General features: G+C 50.4%; 1 protein-coding gene across 2 annotated transcripts in view; it reads right to left on the minus strand.

The window, feature by feature from the left end:
• Positions 1-731: 731 nt before the first annotated feature.
• The window catches only part of RAB6A (RAB6A, member RAS oncogene family), a 49,377-nt gene continuing 31,440 nt past the window's right edge, over positions 732-18,668 (minus strand). For both annotated transcript variants that reach the window (XM_015427448.1, XM_015427447.1), the window contains exons 5-7: positions 17,343-17,436; positions 6,652-6,718; positions 732-2,928 (exon numbers count right to left, since the gene is read on the minus strand). In XM_015427448.1, the coding sequence (XP_015282934.1) occupies positions 2,864-2,928; positions 6,652-6,718; positions 17,343-17,436 (226 nt within the window). In that variant the 3' untranslated portion in view covers positions 732-2,863. The remainder of the gene's footprint in view (positions 2,929-6,651; positions 6,719-17,342; positions 17,437-18,668) is intronic.

An 18,668-nucleotide genomic window follows, 5' to 3' on the forward strand; every position in this document is an offset into this window, starting at 1 on the left:
TCAAAAAAACAAATGAGTGGGGCCAAGCACAGATGGGGATAATTCTCTACAGGCTTGGGAGCCCACCTGCCCCACCCCAGGTTTGCAGAAAAATCCCCAAAAGAAAAAAAAGAATGCCAGGAAAGCCGAGAGGGTGGCACTGTTGCTGGGTGGCCAGATGTCAACTTTGCCCTCTTTATCGGGCTTGGTTGCCATGGGGACGTAGGGGGGAGAAGAATGTACACTTTCACTTTTAGCCGCTTTGCTTGTAGTTATCTTTCTCAGCTCAGACATGTAACCTTGAGTCCCAGTCAAGACTGGTGTCATCTTTCCCCTGGGAACTATGGGCCGTTATTTTGGCAGGCCTCTAACTTAGGTGTGATTGGCCCCGGGCCATTAGGGTACTGCTTGATTTAAGTATAATTGCTAGCTTCGTGCGCTTTCCCCCAGTTCTAACACAGAAACATTACCAGCCTGGATCCTATCAATGTCTGAATAAACTTTTTATTCCTTTGAATGACTGTTGTTGGGAACTGATTTCTCCAGGGGCCTGACACCAGATCACAAGCCAATGTGGGTATACAGCAGTGAGCAAGAACCAGAACCCAACTGCTCCGTCTTCACCTGCCCTTCAGCAACTGCAAAGGACGGGGGGGGGGGCCATGGGACCGGGGGGCCCCCAGCGGGTGTCACCTTATTCTCCTCTTAAGCAGCGGAACAAAACAAGCAGGCACCACAGCATTTTAGTGTTTTGATTAGATACTTTATTGGAAGCAAAAAATTCTGTGCATGTTTAAAAAAATCCAACCCGTGTACACATTTTCATTGCTTTAAGAACCCAAGCCACGGAAAACTCAATATTAAAAAGCAGCAAGATGGATCTTTTTTTTTTCCTTTTCTTTTGCACATTTAAGAATACAACGATACAGGGGGGGAAAGTAGCCAGGTCACCATTTCGATATTTTTTCAGGGAAAGACTATCATTCTGCTGCCATATTTAAATGGCATCTTTCCAGACGCGCTACTTCCAAAAAAAATAAAAATTAAAAAGGTCGTCTCATTAATATTGCATTATAAAGCATTTTTTAAAATGTCTTATTCTGCCCCTTAACATGACATTACTGGTATATGCAAAGTTATTGGAAAACTCAGGTCGAAGTGATGCGTTTTGCCATTCCGTTTCTACAACGCAGGAAAATGTACATCATAAGCTAAGGATACTTGAAGGGGGGGAGGGTCTCTGACCCAAGGTGGGGGGTTTGAAGAAAGAGAAAAAGAATCTAATTCCCCCTCCCGCTTGGCCGCTCAGAGACGCAATGCCTTTCCCGGGTCGTACCCCTCCCCGCCTGCATATACCTTCCCTGCAAACAATGTATTTACAAATCGTGTTTTTGTTAACTCACACAGCAATTTCACGAGGACTAGTACAGGTTTCAGAGTGCACTTCTAGAGTGTGAAGAGCGAGTGTGCGCGCGCGCGAGTCTCAAGTGTTTCACTGGCAGCTACATCGTGTGACAATCAGCGAAAGCTCTGAACGGATTCTTCAACGACGGTAAAAAAAAAAAACAACCCCAAAAAAATCAAAGCCGAGAAATAAATATCGAAAAGAAAACCACGGTTAAAAGGTGTAGTTCGGTTAAACGTAATACTAAACGACTGGTTAATTTAAACAAACTATGCGGAATCAACGAATATACCAGACTCAGAAGACGCTACATTAAAAAATAAAATAGCTGAAAACAAAGGCAAAAAGTCTGCATAATTGTAAGGTTGCTTGCATCTGATGCTCCCTTCTCTCAAGCCAAGGGCCCTTTCAAACCTACTTCTTTACAAGTCAATGCCCCCAAGCTCTGTTCAGCTAAAAACATACTAAGGAATAGTCTCTCCTGCCCCTTCCTCCTCTTCTTTACATATCAACTTCACATCGGACCTTGGCATCTTGGATGCCATTTTCTTTCTGGGAGAGACTTGACCGGCTTAGCCAAACTGTCTTTAATGCTAGAACCTGCATCGCTTTAAAAACTCCTCCGAGCCTTCCCCCGCTCCCGGTTTCTAAAGACGTTCCTCCCCAACGCAACGGTCGAAAGATTCGCTACGAAAATTAAACTTGCTTCTTTTGCAGGACTTCGGGAGAGAAGAGCCGGCCGAATGTTCTAAAATCTGTCTGCGTGACGCGCCTGTCCCTTTGCCTCCCCGCTAAAGCATCTCTGTAGCAGGTGTCAGAAGAAATGGAAACAAAAAAGCAGCAGCAGCAACACTTAAAATGCAACGGCTATGCCCATCGTGCCGAAAAGGCGACTGTTTAGAAAAACGGGTCAGAGGGATCTTGGCTTCAAAGGCAGAGTAGGGTTCTTTTTTTGGTTCTGGAAGAAGGACCGGCCTCAACGTTAACGATCTCTCTGCACCGACCGCTTGGTCTTCGGCGCTGGCTATTTTTTCCAGTTGAAAGTTATTATTACCCTGCATGCCCTTTGTTCGCCACATCCGAATCGTAGCTATTCCCACCATTTTAGAAAAGTGCAATATCGTTAACTTAAAAAAGGAAACAGCGACTCAACCAAATTTGAACCCATTTTTCGGCTTACTGGAATACGCTAGGATCGGTTCGGCTTGTCTGCATGTGTGTGTGTTTCCTTACGGATAACGAAGACACCGACTTTCTCTCTCTCTCTCTTTTTTTGTGCTTGTGAAGCTAACAGATCATCTTCACGAGACAGGCAGCAAATGATGAACCGCACTACGTTACTGATGGGGTGGAGGGGACGATGGGGGGAGGGGCACGCCAAGAGTCACACCGCTGTCAATGAGTCGAGGGGAGGGAGGGAGGGAGGAGAGGAAGAGGCAGAGATGGTCTGGAGAAAGGGGAAGAGAAGACCATACGCCATTAGCACGAACAGCCCCCTTCGCTGACTGGCTGCTCTTGCGGCTTTTCAAGTTTGATGTCGATCACTGGGGGAGAGAAAAACGTTAAGGCAAACAAAATGGAAGAGGGAAGCCCGCGGCGTGCCACAGAGCTGGGGTGTCTCGTCTCACGTGCTTTACGGGCCCATTTTAAAGTTCAAGAAGAGCACGTGGCCCCGTCGAATGTAGAACAACCTCGGGGGGGGGGGGGATGACCGCGCGCAGATTGCCGGGACGAAAGTGTCCTCGCGCCGGGGTCAATGTTCTCTCTAAGCTGTGGAGTCTTGTGAGCAATGATTCTATCTTGTGAGCTACTGGCATTCAAGTTGTGAGCGGGTGATTTGGCCGCTGCATAAATTAGTTTGTTCTGGAACCATCCTTCATGAGCTAAGGGAAAAATGTGTGAGGCAGAGGCTTAAAATACTGTGAGCTAGCTCACACTAACTCAGCTTAGAGGGAACACTGGCCAGGGTCTCTCTCGTAGGCCCATCGGCAGTCATGATAAAATACGGGCAATGAGGCAAACCAGACCGGAACCCTAGCCCAAGAGCTGGTCCAGAAACGTGTCTTTTTATGAGCCAGAACCCTGAACCTAAACTCTCTTGGTTGACTTGGTCCTTATTAACTGGTCCTTTAATAAAATAAGAAAGGCCTGCCTTTCAAGTTGCTCCCTCCAACCTAGAAACTCATACCTGAAGCATTAGATGCACTTGTGTCTGTAACTGCTGCATATGAGGGGAAAGCACGCTGCGCAATGGATCTCACGGAGCATTTCCACCCACAGAGTGCAACTCTCTCACCTCCGCCCTTCCACTGGAGCCCAAAATGGACCCCCCAAGACTGCTCCTGGAAGACAGCGGATCCTCAGCAACATTCAATATTTAAAATACTGAAAACAGAAAATCAGTCCTGTACCGGTCACTTATATATATAAGCATTGTGGAAATCAATACTGTTATGCGACCACCTTGCACTACAATTTAGGGTGGGTTGACCAAAACTCGAAATACCTTCAGGTGACTCAAACAAGTGAGCCAGTCCACATCCTGCAAGGGAAGGACAGAAAGGCTGAAAGTGTGCCTAGCTAATTTTGCTGTGGATGAAGACTCCTTCTTAACAATTAGACCTTGGGGCATAAAGTGAATCTTGTCCAATACATTCCCCAGGAGGGCAGGGTATAAATCGAATAAACAAACAAACATGGGGGGGGGGAATTGGGGTCCTATGCGGGGGAGAGGTGAAAAGCCCCCTCCTCTTCCTTCTACTGAAGTCCTTTATTGGGTCCAATCTTGGGCATGTCCAGGAGTACCCCAGTGCCAGAAACAGGGACTCACTTGAACACAGATCAAGATGGGTGGCCGTGTTAGTCTTTCTGTAACAGTAGGAAAGAGCAAGAGTCCAGGAGCACGTTCAGGACTAACAAAATTAGTGGCAGGGGAGGAGCTTTTGTGAGTCACGTCTCACTTCTTCAGATACAGATACTCACGAAAGCTCCTACACCCTGCCACTAATTTTGTTAGACTTTAAGGTGCCTCTGGACAAGTGTTCCCCCTAAGCCGAGTGAGTGTGAGCTAGCTCACAGGTTTTTAGCCTCCGGCTCACACATTTTTGTCTTTGCTCAGGAAAGATGGCCCCAGAGTGAACTAATCTATGCACGAGCCAAATCACTTGCTTGCAACTTGAATGCCAGTAACTCACAAAAGTAGGATTTTTGCTCACAAGACTCCACAGCTTAGAGGAAGCATCGCTCTGGACTCTGGCTCTTTTCACTTGAATGCAGAATGCTCAAACAGAAAGGCGTTTCTTCCTGGCAAAGCAACTGCTGACCCTTCGCCTGGGTCAGACGGCTCCGAAGAGGTGAAGAACTCGATATTCTGTGATGATGAGGCAGAGAACAGTGCAACCAGGCCATAACTTTGAACCTTAACCTTCCAGCAGCAGCACCTCAGAAAGGCCTTCCTTATCGTTCTGACGAGAACAACCGACCCATGACCCTGGTGGGGGCCAATGTGAGAGGAGATTAGAAACAGCCAGGATGGAGCGGAGATGAGTCAATAGCCACAGAGGGTGTCTCTTCAGTTCATTTGTTCTTCTGAGGACAAGTTAAGATTCAGAAACCCTGCACCACCTGCGCAAAGACCAGTTGTACACGGCCTTTGGACCAGGGCATTTGAGGGCAGGATTTGCTTTCCTTCAGCTGGCTTTGGACAGTGTTCTGAACATCGGCCTGTTAGCTCACAGGGCAACCCGACAGAAGCACGTGAACATATGAAGAGATCGTCACACATTTTCTATCCTGGCGCCTAAATGAGTCGAGAAGGGACGTTTCTGTTTACGCCACGCTCCAGTTTCCCCCCGCACTGTGCCGGAGGTGTACCCCAACTGCATTTTCCTCGGGGAAGCAAGTGACGAGATTTCCTTTACGCCCCAAGGTCTAATTGTTCCTCCACAAGCAAAATTAGCTAGGGATGCTTTCAGCCTGTCTGACCTTCCCTTGCAGGATGTGGACTGGCCCAATGATCTGTCACCTGAAATTATATCGGTACTGCATGTACTTTCTTCAATGTGCCCACAGGTGTAATATGCCCTGCAGATCCAATGCTCAACTCAAGGGTTTGAGTATCATGAGCTGAAAATTCCCCATTTTTCTTAACTCAGTGGCTACCAGCCATGGTCACTAAGGCGGAACCTCCACATTCAGAGGCACTAACTTCTGAATCCCAGAGCGAGGAGGCAACATCACGGGAAGGCCTCGGCGTCCTGTTGCTGGCTGGCCAGAGGAACTGGTTGACCACTGTGAGAGACAGGAGGCTGGACTAGATGGACCCTCCCTGGTCTGCTCCAGCAGGGCTCTTCTGATGTTCTTATGAGAGGAAGGCCTTGGCCTCTCTGCCCTGTGGTTGGCCCTCCAGAGGAACTGGCTGGGCCCTGTGTGAGGCAGGAGGCTGGACTAGATGGACCCTCCCTGGTCTGCTCCAGCAGGGCTCTTCTGATGTTCTTATGAGAGGAAGGCCTTGGCCTCTCTGCCCTGTGGTTGGCCCTCCAGAGGAACTGGCTGGGCCCTGTGTGAGGCAGGAGGCTGGACTAGATGGACCCTCCCTGGTCTGCTCCAGCAGGGCTCTTCTGATGTTCTTATGAGAGGAAGGCCTTGGCCTCTCTGCCCTGTGGTTGGCCCTCCAGAGGAACTGGCTGGGCCCTGTGTGAGGCAGGAGGCTGGACTAGATGGACCCTCCCTGGTCTGCTCCAGCAGGGCTCTTCTGATGTTCTTATGAGAGGAAGGCCTTGGCCTCTCTGCCCTGTGGTTGGCCCTCCAGAGGAACTGGGTGGCCACTGTGTGAGACGGGAGGCTGGACTAGACGGACCCTCACTGGTCTGATCCCGCAGGGCTCTTCTGAGGTTCTTATCAGGGGAAGGCCTCGGCCTCTCTGCCCTGTTGTTGGCCCTCCAGAGAAATTGGTTGATTACTCTGTGAGGCAGGATGCTGGACTAGATGGTCCCTCCCTGGTCTGATCCAGCAGGACTCTTCTGAGGTTCTGATCAGGAGAAGGCTCGGCCTCTCTGCCCTGCTGTTGGCCCTACAGAGGAACTGGTTGGCCTCTGTGTGAGACGGGATGCTGGATTGTATGGACTTGAATAGTTCTGCCCTCTGCCCAATCGCTCAACTTGAGACCCACACCCTCAAATCCAGAACACGTCATCGCAGTCCCATAGTTCTCGACATGCAATGTCTCCCTTAACCCTGCTGGGAAACACCGTATAAGCCAAGGATACTGTCTTCTCTGCTTTTGTCCTGCGTGCTTTCCATTCCGGGCAAGGCAGCGGCCACACGTCGGAAAAGCTGCAGGGGGAAAGAATCAGAGCCACACAGTTAAGAAACGCAGTGGCCGACAGCATGCGGAGGAGCCTAACATTTGCTTTTCTTGCCTGAAGGCGGGCCTCCCTGGACTCCAGAACTTGCTGCCAAACCAGTTTCTATACACCAAAAAAACACACACACACAAAAAAAAACCCCAAACTCCAACTGCGTACATTTGCAAAGACCTAGACACATTTACAGCCAGGCAGAGAAAAGGGGTTGGCGCAGCATGAGCAATAAAAATGTGGAATTGGCCCCACTGGCGGACCTCCTGAAGGCCCCTGGTATTTCTGGCCACTGTGTGATACAGAGTGTTGGACTGGATGGGCCTTTGGCCTGATCCAACATTGGCGTCTCTTATGTTCTTACTAGATAGGAACTCTCAGTCTGGGGCAAGGGATGCTCTGTGTTCTTGGTGCTTGGGGGTGGGGGTCAACAGTGGGAGGGCTTCTAGTGTCCTGGCCCCACTGCTGGACCTCCTGATGGCACCTGGTATTTCTGGCCACTGTGTGACACAGAGTGTTGGACTAGATGGGCCATTGGCCTGATTCAACATTGGTGTCTCTTATGTTCTTGTGTCTGGGGCAGTGATGCTCTGTCTTCTTGGTGCTTGGGGGAGGGGACAAGAGTGGGAGGGCTTCTGGAGTTCTGACCCCGCTGGTGGGCCTCCTGATGGCCCCTGGGTTTGGTCTTCTGTGTGACATTCTTAATAACCAGAGGTCCATCAGTGGGTATTAGTCACAAGGTATAGATAGGGGCTCTGGGGCAAGGTATGCTCTGTCTTCTTGGTGCTTGGGGGTGGGTGGGTTCAACAGTGGGAGGGCTCCTAGTGTCCTGGCCCCACTGGCGGACCTCCTGAAGGCCCCGGGTATTTCTGGCCACTGTGTGACACAGAGTGTTGGACTGGAGGGGCCACTGGCCTGATCCAACATGGGCTTCTCATGTTCTTAAGGAAGGGTTGCATCAGTGCTTAGTTCTCGTGGCCCCTTCTTACACGCCCAGAGAAATGATGATCACTACTTTGGGGTCAGGAAGTAGTTCTTCTCCAGGCCAGTTTGGCTGAAGATCCTGGAGATTTTTTTGTCATTTTCTAGGTGTGGAACAGGGGTCACTGAGGGTGTGGAGGGGGAGGTATTTGTGAATTCCCTGCATTGTGCAGGGGAGTTGGACTAGATGACCCTGGAGGTCCCTTCCAACTCTATGATTCTGTGATACTGTAAGCTGATCCTGCATCGTGCAGGGGGGTTGGACTAGATGACCCTGGAGACCAGTGTTCCCTGTAAGCTGAGTTAGTGTGAGCTAGCTCACAGTTTTTTAGCCTCTGGCTCACACATTTTTGTCTTAGCTCAGGAAGGAGGGCTTCAGAGCAAGCTAATCTATGCAGCAGCCAAATCGCTGACTCACAGCTTTCATGCCAGTAGCTCACAAAGTTGAATTTTTGCTCACAAGACTCCACAGCTTAGAGGGAACATTGCTGGAGACCCCTTCCCACTCTATGATTCTATGATACTGTAAGCCGATCCTGCACTGTGCAGGGGGGTTGGACTAGATGACCTTGGAGGCACCCTCCCAACTCTGTGATTCCGTGAAATCATCCCCCAGGGAAGAGTCACTTGGCCCTTTTCCCCTTGGTGCTTCATAACCTCTCCAAGATGAGCGCCGGAGCCCAGCGTGAGGGACTTGGGATTTCAGCCAACAATTGCCACCCTTCCTGTTTTCACTGAGGATCAGTCTGATGCTGCTGAGACCGACGTAGCCAACCTGACGGCTGTTTTTCGACTGTTTTTCCTTTCTTGGGTTTATCGCGGAAAAACTTGTTTTCCAGCGGATGGAAGCGCAAGGGTATAAACGCTTCCCTGAAGTAAACAGCATACGTACCGGCTAATCCTCCAGAAAGATGAGTCGTGGATTTGTTTCTGTTGATTATGTTTGGAGCCTAGCTTTCCGGACACGGCGCTGGAGGCAGAATTCCAGCATCACGGCTTCGAGAGAGAGGGAAGGATGATTTGGCTTGCCGGAGGATTCTCAGCCTCTCGAGAGGTGCCGAATGCTGCAGAAACTGTTCCTTGCATGAGGCTCCTGTCGGAGCTATGTTGAAAATGATGTAAGGCGATAGAGCAGGGGTGGCCGAACTGCAGTTCAGGAGCCACATGTGGCTCTTTCACGCATATTGTGCGGCTCCCGGCAGGACGGCTGGGGAAGCGGAGGCGTGCCCCCCCAGTCATAAGAACATAAGAGATGCCAATGTTGGATCAGGCCAAAGGCCCATCCAGTCCAACACTCAGTGTCACACAGTGGCCAGAAATATCAGGTGCCATCAGGAGGTCCACCAGTGGGGCCAGGACACCAGAAGCCCTCCCACTGTTGCCCCCCCCAAGAATACAGAGCATCACCTGCCCCAGCCTGTGAGTTCCTATCTATACCTTGTGGCTAATAGCCACTGATGGACCTCTGCTCCATATAAGAACATGAGAGAAGCCAATGTTGGATCAGGCCAATGGCCCATCCAGTCCAACACTCTGTGTCACACAGTGGCCAGAAATACCAGTGCCATCAGGTGGTCCAGCAGTGGGGCCAGGACATTAGAAGCCCTCCCACTGTTGCCCCCCCCCAAGCACCAAGATGACAGAGCATCACTTGCCCCAGAGTCCCTATCTATACCTTGTGGCTAATAGCCACTGATGGACCTCTGCTCCATATGCTTATCGAATTCCCTTTTGAAGCCGTCCATGCTTGTAGCCGCCACCACCTCCTGTGGCAGTGAATTCCAAGTGTTAATCACTCTTTGGGTGAAGAAGTACTTCCTTTTATCCGTTCTAAGTCTTCCCTTCCCCAGTCAGTGTTCTCCTCCCTGGGTAGGCTTGAGGTGGGAGGTAGATGAGAAAGGAAGCAACTTTAACTTTGAATGCGTTTGAAAGCCGCCGCCCCTCCGGCTTGGAGAAGGCATTTGTCTCTTTAAATCCCTTCTCCAAGCCAAACCAACTGGCATGGGGGGGGGGGGGGGGGGGGGTTTAAAGTTGCTTTCTTTCCACCTCTTCTGTGGCCTACATGGCACCCGCAAACACTTTTCCCGGTACCCAACAGGAGTTTTTTGAAAGTGGGCGGAGCTGGGGGGTGTCTTTTCACAGCAGGGCTTCTGACTAGCTGTGCAGATTAAGCCACTGTAGTGTCATGGTTAAGTGTGTGGACTCTGATCTGGGAGAACTGGGTTTGATTCCCCCACTCCTCCACTTGCACCTGCTGGTGTGACCTTGGGTCAGTCACAAGCTCTCTCAGAGCTGCTCCTTCCTTCCACCTCTCTCTCTTTTAGATAAATAAATATCATTGGACAAATAAATATTATTATCAATATCTGTTTTAACCCCCCCCCCTTTGTTTTTATTTCTGGCAGTCTCAATGTTCATAAAAAGCAAATTTTGCATATTTTCCAATAAAAACGTGTGTGTGATAGCTGTTCATGCTTTGTAGCTCTCAGACCTCTGACACTCATTCTATGTGGCTCTTACGTTGCGTAAGTCTGGCCACCCCTGCGATAAGAGGATGACTTCCATCAGGGATCCTCAACCTTTCTGAGCCTGCAAGGCCCCTCTGGAAATCTGATGCAGGGGTGGTGAGCAGAACCACAAAATGGCTGCCACAATGGGTGGAGCCAATCACAAAATGGCGGTCGCAGGAGGCGGAGATAGCCACGGAATGTCAGGGATGGAGGTTGTATATGACTCTAACAGTAATTCTTCAACGTTTCAGGCAGAAACAGGATGCCTTTTAGAAGAAGAAGAGATTGGATTTATACCCTGCCCTTCACTACCCAAAGGAGTCTCAGAGTGGCTTACAAACTCCTTTCCCTTCCCCTCCCCACAACAGACACCCTGTGAGGTAAAAGAATAATAATAAGAGATTGGATTTATACCCTGCCCTTCACTACCCAAAGGTGTCTCAGAGCGGTTTACAATCTCCTTTCCCTTCCCCTCCCCACAACAGACACCCTGTGAAGTAGGTGGGGCCGAGAGAGCTCTTGACAGAAACTGCTCTTTTTCAAGAACACCTCTGAGAGAACTTGTGACTGACCCAAGGTCACACCAGCAAGTGCAAGTGGAGGAGTGGGGAATCAAACCCGGTTCTCCCAGATTAGAGTCCGCGCACTTAACCACTACGCCAAACTGGCTCTCACTTCCTAACAGTGGGAATTGTTCAGCAGTGGAAGAGACTGACCCCGGATGTGGTGGACTTTCCTTCACTTTCAGCAAAGGCTGGATGGGCGTCAACTGAGGATGCTCTGACTGCATATTCCTGCATTGAGCAGGGGGGTTAGGCTCGCTGACCTCCAAAGTCCCTCGGCCTTCTGTGACAATGGACGCCCTTCCCTGCTTTGCTGGGAAGACTGTGAGTCTGAGCCACACAGCTGCAGTGACGTCACTGCCCCAATTCTTAATTGCTGCCGATAAATCCGATTCATCTGAACACGCTGTTGGCCTGCTGCTGATGCATGTGGAAAAATCACTGCCTGGGTCACCTCTCGGTTGAGTCGAAATGCTACGACACCAAAGAGGCCGGAGCACGAGTAATCACCAAGGTTACCATCGCAGGCTGTCTGCAGGGGCTGGAGCCCTTCTACTGTCCACTGGGATCAGTCACTCCACTCCATAAAAGAAGAGAAGAAGAGGATGTTGGATTTATACCCCGCCCTTCACTACCCAGAGGAGTCTCAGAGCGGCTTACAAACTCCTCTCCCTTCCCCTCCTCACGACAGACACCCTGTGAGGTAGGTGGGGCCGAGAGAGCTCTGACAGAAACTGCTCTTTTTTCAAGAACAGCTCTTATCAGAACTACGGCTTGCCCAAGGTCATCCAGCAGGTGCGAGTGGAGGAGTGGGGAATCAAACCTGGTTCTCCCAGATTAGAGTCCGCACACGTAACCACTACACCAAACTGCAGAAGAAGAAGATGAGATTGGATTTATACCCCACCCTTCACTACCCAGAGGAGTCTCAGAGCGGCTTACAAACTCCTTTCCCTTCCCCTCCCCACAACAGACACCCTGGGAGGTTGGAGGGGCTGAGAGAGCTCTGACAGAAACTGCTCTTTTTCAAGGACAGCTCTGACAGAACTATGGCTTGCCCAGGGTCATCCAGCAGCTGCGAGTGGAGGAGTGGGGAATCAAACCCGGTTCTCCCAGATCAGAGTCCGCACACTTAACCACGACACCAAACTGGCATTTTGAGATACAACATTGGGGGAGAAGGGGAGATAAGTCACGGGAGCCCAAGGTCTGACATCTGGGCCCAGGTATAACATGCTGGTTTGTCACAATTTGTTGCTGGCACCCAGGGGCCAAATCAGCAAGAGGATATGAGCTGCCTATTAGCTGGGCCAACTATCCACTGGACTTGGGTGTTTAGCCTTCTAGGGAGAGGCATAAAGGAAGTAGTAGTCGGGGAACTGCACTCCACTCTTGCTGCCATCTTTGCCGAGGGGACCGGGCAACTTCAAGGCCTAGGCTTGCCCTCGCCTGGTCGTTGTTTAAAAAAACTTACGGCTAGGCTACGTCTTTAACTGCAGCTGAGGTACAGGATTGGGAAGGACAGAGAAGAGGTAGAGAAGGAGGAGCTAAAGAATGTTGATCCAGCAACCAAGAACCACAAAGAAGAAGAAGAAGAGAAGAGATTGGGTTTATACCCCGCCCTTCACTTGGAGTCTCAGAGCGGCTTCCAAACTCCTTTCCCTTCCCCTCCCCACAACAGACACCCTGTGAGGTAAAAGAAGAAGAAGAGGAGATTGGATTTATACCCCGCCCTTCACTACCCAAAGGGGTCTCAGAGCGCCTTACAAACTCCTTTCCCTTCTCCTCCCCACAACAGACACCCTGTGAGGTGGGTGAGGCTGAGAGAACTCTGACAGAAACGGATCTTTTTAAAGAACAGCTCTGAAAGAACTATGGCTTGCCCAAGGTCATCCAGCAGGTGCAAGTGGAGGAGTGGGGAATCAAACCCGGTTCTCCCAGATTAGAGTCCGCGCACTTAACCACGACACCAAACTGGCTCTTAGTGTGACCCTGGCAGGAAGGTAAAGCTAGAGGCTCACACAAAAACGACAGATTCAGGCAGGCAGCCGTGTTGGTCTGAAGCAAGAGGACGACGTTTGAGCCCAGTGGGCTCAAACTTTGTTCTAAAGAAACCAACAAACTGTGTGGAATTCGCTGCCAGAGGAGGCAGTGATGGCCACAGGCTTAGACGGCTTCGAAAAGGGGAGGAGATGGGAGTCGTGAAGGAGAGGTCTATCTGTTGCCCCTAGCCTTGATGATAAAAGGGAACCTCCATGTTCACAGGCAGTCAGCCACTGAATCCCAAGGCCAGGAGGCAACATCAGGGGAAGGTCTGACCCAGCAGGGCTCTTCTTAGGCTCTTATCAGGGGAAGGTCTTGGTGTCTATGTCCTGTTGCTGGACCTCCAGAGGAACTGGTTGGCCACTGCGATATAGGATGGTGGACTAGATGGACCACTAGTTTGATTCAGCAGAGCTCTTTTTAAGTTCTTCAGGGGAAGGCCTTGGCCAGTTTGGTGTAGTGGATAAGTGTGCAGACTCTAATCTGGGTGAACCGGGTTTGATTCCCCACTCCTCCACTTGCACCTGTTGGATGACCTTGGGCAAGCCATAGTTCTGACACAGCTGTTCTTGAAAAAGAGCAGTTTCTGTCAGAGCTCTCTCAGCCATACCTACCGCACAGGGTGTCTGTTGTGGGGAGGGGAAGGGAAAGGAGTTTGTAAGCCACTCTGAGACTCCTTTGGGTAGTGAAGGGTGAGGGATAAATCCAATCTCTTCTCTTCTTCTCTGTGACCTGTTGTTGGCCGTCCAGGGAAACTGGTAGGCAACCCTGTGAGATACGGCGCTAAATGGACCCCTGGCCTGATCCAGAAGGGCTCTCATTAGGGGAAGGCTTCAGCCTCTATGCCCTGTTGTTGGCCCTCCACAGTAACTGGCCGGGCCCTGTGTGAGACTGGATGCTGGGCTAGATAGACCACTCGTCTGATCCAGCAGGGCTTTTCTTATGTTCTTAAACTCCTCTGGTATGGTATCAAAAGGTGCTTTGAGGTTTCTTTGCTAGGTTTTAACAGATACCTAGCAAAGAAACTAGTCTCTTTTACAAAAACTGATAAGGTCTTTGAAGCCGCATCTCCCCCGTTCCTACTTAGGTATGTTAAATCACTGGTTAATGCTGCTGGAGAAACCGAAAAGTCTACTGAATGGCACCTCCTGTGTCTGCTTTAGTACAGGGTTCTGAATGAACCCGCTCTTTCTCTCCTTTGCCCTAGTCTGCCGTATCTTTGCCCAAGCAGCAAGGGAAATCCTGAACGGAAACTAATTCTACACATAAAAAGGTACGGCGGCTTTTAGGGCTACGAGCGATTAGCGAGCTGCCAAATGGGAAAGCATTTATCTTCAATGGAGCAGGCAGAGAGAACATGTCGAGAACACGGCTCAGTGTTTAAAGGGCGGCATCTGGTCTTGCAAGGCGAAACGGATTGCCACCGGCTTCCAAAAGGAAAGCAGGGCCGCCGTACCCGGAAAGATCATCTGGACATACCAGACAGGTAAGGGGGAAAGCACCTTTATAATTAACAGTAAAAAACTTTTTAATCAATGTAGCCACGAGGGTACTCTTAGAGAACAGAAAGCAGGCTAGCTTCTGCACCGTATCCGGAGAAGCGAGCCGTGACTGACAAAAGCCCCTCCCCTGCCACAAACGTTGTTAGTCTTTAAGGCACTCCTGGACTCTTGCAATTTTCTACTGCTACAGACCGACAGACATGATTACTCAGCTTGATCTATCTCCATGGAAGGTACCACATTTAGCTGTACAGAATAGAAATCCATCAACCCTGTGATATAAAGACAGATGGACTCTCATTCTAACTGCATCTGAAGAAGTGAGCCGTGACTCAAAAAAGCCCCTTCCCTGCCACGATTTTTGGTTAGTCTTGAAGGTGCTCCTGGACTCTTGCTCTTTTCTACTGCTACCGACAGAATAACACAGCTACCCTTCTTGATCTGTCTTCATGGAAGGCACCCCATTTAGCTGTACAGAATGGGAATCCATCAGCCTTGTGATATAAGGACAAAAGGACTCTCATTCTAGCTGTATCTGAGGAAGTGAGCAGGGACTCACGAAAGCTCATTCCCTGCCACGATTTCTGGTTAGTCTTGAAGGTGCTCCTGGACTCTTGCTCTTTTCTACTGCTACCGACAGAATAACACAGCTACCCTTCTTGATCTGTCTTCATGGAAGGCACCCCATTTAGCTGTACAGAATGGGAATCCATCAGCCTTGTGATATAAGGACAAAAGGACTCTCATTCTAGCTGTATCTGAGGAAGTGAGCAGGGACTCACGAAAGCTCATTCCCTGCCACGATTTCTGGTTAGTCTTGAAGGTGCTCCTGGACTCTGGCTCTTTTCTCCTGCTACAGACAGAATAACATGGCTACCTGTCTTGATCTGTCTCCATGGAAGACACCAAATTTAGCCGTACAGAATGGGAATCCATCAACCTTGTGATAGAAGGAGAGATGGACTCTCATTCTAACTGTATCTGAAGAAGTGAGCAGTGACTCATGAAAGTGACTAAACACTCACCCTGCCACAAATTTGGTTAGTCTTGAAGGTGTTCCTGGACTCTTGCTCTTTTCTACCTCTACAGACTGACTACAGAACGCTGTTCTCCCATCCTCCATTTTATCCTACAAATGACTCTGTGAGGCAGGTGAGGCTGAGAGTGAGTGGCTGGCCCAAGGTCCCCAGGGAGCTTCCATGACAGAATGGGGTGGGGTCACCCAGATTCTAGTCCAATAACATTTTGTGGGTGCCGACACAAAATGGCTGCCACAGGAGGCGGAGTCAGCCAGCCGCAAAATGGCTGCCGCAGGAGGCGGAGCCAGCCAGCCGCAAAATGGCTGCCACAGGAGGCGGTGCCAGTCAGCCGCAAAATGGCTGCCGCAGGAGGCAGAGCCAGTCAGCCGCAAAATGGCTGTCACGTCTTCGCTTCAGTCACCCAGTGAAGATCCTTGTGCTGGGGTGGCAGCTGCTGCCAAAGCAACATTTGTAAAAACCTGCGCAGCCAATCAACTCTCCACTGGCCAATCAGATGCCTTGCAGGGCTAAAGCCCCACCCTGTCCCACCCACTTTCTGAGAGAGGTCCTGGCAGGCATCAGGGTGCCCCTGGGCACCATGCTGAAGACCCCTGTACAAAGGGATTTCAGGCTACTTGGTCAGTCACCTTACAGCCACAGTGTCATGTGTGCGGCTGTTAAGAGATGAAGTTAAAGAAAATTCTGGTAAATCTACTGCACAGTGTGAATCAGCTCCACGCATTTTAAAGGTAATGCTATTTGAGATTCTGGGTTTTTTCTCCCTGCCCTGCTGTTTAAAATATACAAGGCAGCTTGCGATGAATTAATAAAGCATCAGTCCAGGTGTAAAATGCAAATTGCTGGAAGTACTAGGGACCAGGGATCATTTCCTGCAGGAGCGCACACGAAAGGGGCTCCGGCAGTAAGGAGCCCAGGGGGCGGGCACATGCAACAAGCCCCACCCCCTGCTCCCAGCAGCCCTCAGTCAGAGCAAGATGCAACCAGGTAAGCTGCAGAGCCCCCCCCCCCGGCCCCACGGTCCAAAACAGTCCAGTGGCACCTTTAAGACCTTTAAGTTTTATTCAGGTACAAGCTCTCCCTCCTCTGCGAGGACAGATCTGCCCCCCCCCGCCCCCCAATAGCTAGCAATCCAAAACAGTCCAGTGGAGCCTGACCGGTAGGTGTTGCCTTCTGACACACTTCTGGTGATGTCAGGGGGTGTGGCATATGCAAATAAGTTATGCTAATTACGGTGGCACAGGATTTATCCTCTGGTTACAGTAACATCTGAACTGAACAGAACTGCTGTCAGTTCTATCCTGTGCTGGTGTGAGCTACCAGCCTTGTCCCCAGCTCACCGTCCACCCAGCGGTTTGAAAGCTTCGGCGAGTAGATAAAATGAGTACCACTCCTTAGAGAGGGTAGGCACACTAAACCCCCCCGGTGGGGGGAGGTGTTAGCCGGCGAAATGGAATGTCCAGCTCGTAAGCCTGGAAAGATCTCAGCATCAAGAAGCCTGCGATGGGCCAATCCGGCCAGGCGGTGGCAGTGCGGCGCTGTGACTTGAAGCAGTCCTGGAAAAAGCTGACGTCATCAAGCCAAGCCGAATGAATGCCGCCTGGAACACGTCTAAACCTACAGCTGAACAAAATCCCCGTCGGCTGCAAACGTGTGCGACTTAAAAGATGTATATGTTGTCCTCCTTTACTCCTATGAATCATTGTTAGTCCCGTGTGAATATGTGTAACTGTAAATCTCTCAGAGCCAGCAGCTTTGAAGGATTGAGCGATTAATAAATCGAAAGATATCATCATCATCATCATCATCATCATCATCATCATGCTAATAAGCTCCTGCACCTCTTTTTCTACAAAATGACCCCTGGTAGGGACAGTAAATGAACGTTCAGACATCTGCACCCACACCTGGGTTCCCTTTACCACAAGACGTGCCCTTGGGACCCCTGGTCTCTCCACCACTTACCTGTTTTACATTGTACCCGGCCTTTGCACTAGTTTCAATGAACATTACATTCAGCTCTTTGGCTTTCCTCTCCCCTTCTTCAATAGACACTTGCCTGGAGACGGAAGAAAAAACAAGAGGGGACGTTTCAGTCTTGCCTGCCGCCCAGGAATCGTCTTCCTCCCACGTCCCAAAAAGCAATGTCCGTACACACCTGGCACATCCCACGTGACTCAAGACAACGGTAGCACGCCGTTTGAGAAGAGACTACTACAAGGAGAGGAACCCGCGATGCTCGCGGGGGGCGGGTATTCCACATGGCTCCCAGCCTGCGGAAGTAGGAGGACCTCAGGACTGAGGAGGAAGCGGCCACAGGTAAGCTCCCCCCCCCCAGTACTGGCGGCGAGGTCTGAGTGGCTCCCAGCCGCCAGGCCCGCCAAGCTTCCCTCCCTCCCAGCACTGGCGATGAGGCACCGTTCCCAGTATGTACTCTGCGCATGCACAGGGAACATTTTTTTTACTTTCTGGGGGGATTTAAGTATCCCCCATATAGTTTTTTTAATCTTTTCAGATTTTTCTGCACTCCTGGGAAATGCCCAAGTGTGCGGGAAAATATCTCTCCCGCCCCCCCCCCCCAATAAGAAGAAGAGAAGAGATTGGATTTATACCCCGCCCTTCACTACCCAAAGGAGTCTCAGAGCGACTTACCAGCTCCTTTCCCTTCCCCCTCCCCACAACAGACACCCTGTAAGGTCGGTGGGGTTGAGAGAACTCTTGACAGAAACTGCTCTTTTTCAAGAACAGCTCTTATCAGAACTAGGGCTTGCCCAAGGTCATCCATCCAGGTGCAAGTGGGGGAGTGGGGAATCAAACCCGGTTCTCCCAGATTAGAGTCCGCGCACTGAACCACTACACCAAACTGGCTCCCAAGTGCCCCCGATGTGTGGATTTAGATATCTTGGCTATTAGTATATAGATGGCTTGCATTCATCTGATGTGCACAGGACTTTATGGAATGGCATAAAAAGGGATGGGTGAAGAGCGCACGCCCTCAATGCTGGCAGAGGGAGAAATTAAGGATGATGGTTGTTATGGGGTTATGCCAAAGTCTTTGCTGCACAGGGGTGTTTAGAGGGGTTCGGAAGGAGACAGATGGGAACCGCACAGCTGTCCAGGTCCTCAGGACAGCACTGTTTAAGAGAGCAGGACGCTTCAGGATAGTTCAGGGTGATAGAGGTGAAACAGTATAGCTCTACCAGGTGAGGGTCCATTTGACTTTGGCAGCGGCAGCAGCAGCATGCTTGAAAATAAGTGAGGAGACCTTGCCCAAGTAGATTAACAGAAAAG

This window comes from Gekko japonicus, unplaced genomic scaffold (assembly GCF_001447785.1).
Source record: "Gekko japonicus isolate JY-2015 unplaced genomic scaffold, Gekko_japonicus_V1.1 scaffold2948, whole genome shotgun sequence".
In the NCBI taxonomy this organism is placed as follows: domain Eukaryota; kingdom Metazoa; phylum Chordata; class Lepidosauria; order Squamata; family Gekkonidae; genus Gekko; species Gekko japonicus.